This window comes from Urtica dioica, chromosome 1 (assembly GCF_054948205.1).
Source record: "Urtica dioica subsp. dioica isolate 48M chromosome 1, U.dioica_male_clone48M_v1_H2, whole genome shotgun sequence".
Taxonomy (NCBI): Eukaryota; Viridiplantae; Streptophyta; class Magnoliopsida; order Rosales; family Urticaceae; genus Urtica; species Urtica dioica.
In genome coordinates, this window is record NC_142756.1 from 53,228,932 (window position 1) to 53,234,638 (window position 5,707).

At 44.9% G+C, this 5,707-nt stretch overlaps 1 protein-coding gene across 3 annotated transcripts; it reads left to right on the forward strand.

Annotated features, from left to right (window-relative positions):
• The first annotated feature begins 2,741 nt into the window (after positions 1-2,741).
• Positions 2,742-4,726, forward strand: LOC149408112 (folic acid binding / transferase). Of its 3 annotated transcripts, XM_089616227.1 has the most exons (3): positions 3,030-3,272; positions 3,425-3,772; positions 4,101-4,726. In XM_089616227.1, the coding sequence occupies exons 2-3, from the start codon at positions 3,502-3,504 to the stop codon at positions 4,601-4,603; spliced, it is 774 nt and encodes a 257-aa protein (XP_089472353.1). In that variant the 5' UTR covers positions 3,030-3,272; positions 3,425-3,501; the 3' UTR covers positions 4,604-4,726. The 3 variants fall into 3 exon arrangements, with proteins under 3 accessions (XP_089472354.1, XP_089472353.1, XP_089472352.1); XM_089616228.1 differs by lacking the exon at positions 4,101-4,726 and having other exon boundaries at positions 2,742-3,272; positions 3,425-3,546; XM_089616226.1 differs by having other exon boundaries at positions 3,156-3,772.
• Positions 4,727-5,707: the final 981 nt, after the last annotated feature.

Consider the following 5,707-nt stretch of genomic DNA (forward strand, 5'->3'; position numbering starts at 1 on the left):
CATAAAGCTTCAAACAAAGAAAGAATGAATGAATGTTTCAACTTTATTAATGAATAGATAGGCAATTACAAGCAAGAGTCTTCATGAGACTTTATTACATCAAATGTACAAAATAAAGACTACAACTCTTCTTGTGGGCACCATTGACAACAGTCGTCAACAAAGAGAAGAAACCATTGAACTCCAGTGATATTGGGAACTTTTGAGGGACCCCATATATCACTGTGAATTGTGGTAAATGGGCGAGATTGTTTGTACGAGGTGGGGTGATATGAACTTCGAGTATGTTTAGCGAACTCACACATGTCACACTGAATGGAATTGATATTTTTATTGATAAACAAAGAAGGAAACAGTCTTTTGAGATACATGAAATTAGGATGTCCTAGTCTAAGGTGATTGAGCATGATCTCTTTATACTAGGGTGAATATTGGGCTACTTGACACATGGCGGGCTGATCTGGCTTGATGACATAGAGTCCGGTACTCAGCTGGCATTACCAATCTGTCTCCTCGTGACCTGTCCCTGAAACACACATGAACTTTCATCAAAAATAGTTCGGCACTTAGAGTCTTTGTTGATCTTATGCACAGAGAGGAGATTGCACTGTAGTTGGGGAACAAAGAACACTGATTCTAGCCTCATGGACTTCGTCAAGACCACGGTGCGAATGTCAGTGACTTGAGTTTTGGCTCCGTTGGCGATGGTGACTGATATGTTTCTATTACAAACGGAGTAATTTGTGAATAGACTTCGATTACAGTCATGTGATCAGAGGCACCAGAGTCGATAATCCATGCTGTTGGATTATCTGAGCTTACATGGAGGGCTCTCGAGGAGTTACCTAAAGGACCAATGCCCGAGCTTTCACCACCGAGTTGGACTTGTTGGATAAGCTTCTGGAGAACAGTGAGCTGGTCGTTGCTGAAGGGAGAGGAGTCCGAGGTCGAGGTCGAGGCAGCGGACGAGGTGGTTACTAAGTTTCCGGCTGAGTTCGGATCCTTAGTGTCTCGAGTTGACTTCGAGTTTGGTGGTTTCCCATGCAGCTTCCAGTAGGTTTCTCGAAGGTGTCCAGGTGGTCTGCAATGATCGCAGTAGGGGTGAGGTTTGCGAGGTCTCTTTGTTGAGACGCGAGCTGCAAGTGCTTCGTCTCCATGCGTGGTGAGGGCATACGAGTCTGAGGATAAGCCCAGAATTGAGCTCGATTGGATAACTCCAAGCATGAGTTTTCTCCTACTTTCCTCGTGTCTGACCGGGGAGAAGGCTTCACGAAGAGATGGTAGTGGTTTTGTACTGAGTATCCGACCTCTGACCTCGTCGAGGTCTTTGTTGAGTCCGGATAATAGTTTAAAACACAAGTTTGGTCTCCACTATCCTGTGGTAGAGTTTCTAGTCTTCGGGGCAGGTCCACTGGTGATGTTCGTAGAGGTCGATCTTCTGCCATAGATGCGTGAGCGAGCTGCTGCCATAGGTCGTGGAGCGAGCTGCTGCCACTATCCGACCTCTGACCTCGTCGAGGTCTTTGTTGAGTCCGGATAATAGTTTAAACACAAGTTTGGTCTCCACTATCCTGTGGTAGAGTTTCGAGTCTTCGGGGCAGGTCCACTGGTGATGTTCGTAGAGGTTGATCTTCTGCCATAGATGCGTGAGCGAGCTGCTGCCATAGGTCGTGGAGAGTGTTCTCAGTCTCAAACAGCTCGGACACATCTTCGGAGTTGGAGAAGATTTCTCTAGTTGCTTGCCAGATTTCCGCTGCCGTTGGGTAAAGAAGGCAGGTTTCCCTGATTTCGGGATGCATAGAGTTTATGAGCCAGGACATCACCATGTTGTTTTTTGCCTTCCAACTCTTAAACGCTAGATTTTTGATCTTCGGAGATGTAGCCATGCCTGTGAGGTAGTCATCTTTACCTCGTCCCGATATGAACATGAGCACGGATTGAGACCACTGTAGGAGGTTGTGGCCATTGAGTTTGTGGCTCGTGATATATTGAGAGAAGGATTAAGAGTGAGGCTGAGTGGGCGAGGTCTGTGAGGTGGTCGAAGTGGTGTTGAGGGCGGATGAGTTTTCGAAGGAGTTCATGATGATTGAATTTCTGGGCTCTGATACCATGAAGAAATAAAAGGAAAAGAGTCGGAAGTGATGGAGAGTGTTCCGAGACTTTGAATGTTATTCTTTTCTTGTTATTGATATGAAAAGCGTATAACTTATTTATACATATGGTGGATACATTAGACTAGACTATATACATGATCAGTGTAATAAATAAGTGTAATAACCACTTCTAGCAAATGAAGAATAATAAATATTACACAGAGAACAAGACATAGAAAAAAGAATGAAAAATAAATGCAACACTTTTCCAAGTGAGGTGAGTTCCAAGAAAATTGGATTCCCGAGACATGCCTATCAGGAGGAAGGAGAAGTGATGGCGTGATGAAGTGAAGTTTTGGCGATGTAGGAGCTCGCGAGGTGATAGACTAACGAGGTGACGGACTAGCGAGGTGATGAGGTGAAGGTCAGTGGGAGCAGACTGACGAGCTAGATTTCAACAATAACGAATTGCTATGTAAAAGAAAGAATATGGAATTCGATGTCTATTTTTGTTCATGTCATTTTTTTGGGTCGTTTTTCATCACACTGTCGTTGCGGTGGAGTTACTGCCGAAAAGTGATAATGGGTTAAACTGAACACATTAGAAGGCCGAAAAAACCCCTTTGGAGGCTTCGCATCCTGAAGGCCCACAAATAGATGGTAATGGGTTAATCTAAACCAAAACCTTTCTTCGTAGCTCCGAATTTCAGACTTGTCTCACAGAAAGCTCACAAGAAAGTGTTCCATGGCAGACATATTCGATTCGTCCCTGAACTTGGAGCAAACCCACTTGAAGGAAGGCTTCGAGGAAGGGTTCAAGGACGGCCTAGTCTCCGGCGAGGAAGAGGCGCGGCAAGTGGGGCTCAAAGTGGGCTTCGAGGTCGGCGAGGAACTCGGCTTCTACAGAGGCTGCGTCGGGATCTGGATCTCCGCCGCAAGATTAGACCCGACCCGATTCTCGCCCCGGGTCTCGAAGAGCATAACGCAGTTGGAAGAGATGGTTGACAAGTACCCACTGATGGAGCCAGAGGACGACAAGGTTCAGGAGATCATGGACGGCCTCAGACTGAAATTCAGAGCCGTTTGCGCTTCAATGGGAGCCAAGCTCGATTACAATGGGTATCCTAAATCCTCTTCCGACCCTAACCAGATGGAGTTTTAGGGTTTGAGATTGAGACGGTCGGTCCCCAATGTTTGTACGCCAATAATAAAAAATAAAATATCTTTCTGTTTACCTCTATGCCACGTGTATTTTCTTCTTTATCTTCGGTTTGGTACTGTTTGTGTGTGGAAAATAAAAATGTTGAAAACGATGCTTGGGTGTTGCAAAGTGTACGTGTCGGAGACGAGGAACAGAAGGGCAATAGAGTCAATCGAGAGAGCGGGGAAGGCGATATCGGAGGCTCGAATGGTGAACAAGTTCGAGGACGAGACTTACAACAGGGTTGGGTACACGGTGGTGTCGGAGCTGATCGGAGAGGCGTCGCCGGTGAGGAGCGCGGTGTTGGCGATGGTGAAGGCGGCCATGGAGTCGGTGGATTTGGAGTCCCACAGCGGAACCCATCCTCGGGTCGGCGTTGTGGACCACATTTGTGTTCATCCCTTGCTCTCCGCTTCTCTCCACCACGCTGCTTCTCTTGCCAACTCCTTGGCCCAACATATCGCCCATCATCTTCAAGGTTTGTTGGATAATCTGTTGCTTCGAAATCAATACTCTTCTTTTGCATATTATTAATCTTGGCATTTTTTTCTTTCAAAATCCCTGCCTAGTAGTTACAAACAATTTGAAATTGTTAGTGGAAGATTGTAATTAATTTATTAAGGATTTGAATATTTCTGCGTAGAATTTGCCAAAAATGTTTAATATTAAAAAAAAAACTAAAATGTTACGAGATTAGTAATTTAAACATTATGTAACTTGATGTATACTGACTTTTTCATCTATCTATCTTCGATTGAAACTTTTCCATAGTGTCTCGTGTGTTCCAACAATTTTGTCATTTGCAGTTCCCACTTTTCTGTACGGAGCAGCGAGTGAAGAAGGCAAAACCCTGGACGCGATCAGGAGAGAATTGGGTTATTTCAAGCCCAACTCCGGCGGAAGCCAGTGGTCAGGCGGGCCGGTGTCAGGTACCTTGGCCCTCAAGCCAGACCTAGGCCCTGCCCAAGCTTCTGCAGCAAAAGGGGTTGTGGTGATCGGAGCGACGCGGTGGGTCGACAACTACAACGTCCCAATCTTCTCCTCTGATCTGTCGGCGGTGCGCAGAATCGCGAGACGGGTCAGCGAAAGGGGCGGTGGGCTTGCTTCGGTCCAGGCCATGGCTCTGGCCCATGGCCGGGATCTTGCTGAGGTGGCGTGTAATCTGTTGGAGCCGAGCAGGGTCGGCGGCGATAGAGTTCAGATCGAGGTCGACAGGCTGGCCCGCGAAGAGGGTCTCACTGTTGGTCAGGGCTATTTCACTGATCTCTCCCAGGACCAAATTGTTGAGAGTTATTTCAAGCTGCTTTAGCATTACTTTGAGCTTGTTTTGATGAAATTGTATCGAGAATGTGTTGGAGATTTTGTTTCGTTTGTTGTTTTAAAAACTTGTTATTAGAACTGCAGAAAAATATTGCTTAAAAATTTGTTTAAACTCTTTAAGCCACTAACGAATTGGGAAACGGAATTAGTCAGGCTAACAAAAATGGCTAGAGGATCTAGGAACCCGAGCCTTTGTTATGCGTTTAGTTAGTTTTCCTTCCAAGAGATCCAGTCCTAGTAAACTGGGTTATGAGAGACTCTAGTTAAGACTCGTATTCAAAAGCGATGATATTATGATAGGATCTTTCGGAGTCGCATTCTAAGATCTTATAAGTCATGAATTAATAAGCGAAAATAATATATGTTAAGATCGAGATTTAACTCGAATTAAACAGTCTCTCATGTTAGGTTAATTAAGGAGAAAACATAGAATGGTACCGCCTTCGACTTATACCCCATGTTAGCAGGTACCTATTATGCTTCGTGCTGGTACCACATGGGGATTAGGCAGGGGATTGTACACCCTCCTGTCTGGCGCCAATAAGACATATGTCGTGCGGATATCATTAAGGGATCCCGAGCAGGAAATGTATTGTATGATGGGAATTGCCGGGACCTAAGCTGGCATATTCTCAAGTAAGTAGGAGTTACAGGGACCTAAGCTGGTAATTCCTTAGTTTATGATAAAAGTAAGTATGTTATGATGTGAATCACCGGGACCTAAGCTGGTGAATTCTTAGGTAAGAGGAATCTCTCGGGACCTAAGCTGAGTGATTCCTAAGTAAGATGAATCTATCGGGACTTAAGCCGATTGATTCTTAAGTAAGATGAATCTGTCGGGACTTAAGCTGATTGATTCTTATGAAAGGTGGATTTATCGGGACCTAAGCCGATACTTCCGCAAGTTATGATAAGATATGAACTTTATATTATGCATTGTTTATGTGTTATGTGCATGGTGCATTAGTTATATAGATATCCGCTTACTGAGTCTTTCGACTCACAGTTATTATCTTGATATTGTAGATACAGGCAAGGCTAAAGAAGACTGAGCAGAGCATCATCAAAACCTGGTAAGTAAGTAGGTGTGTGT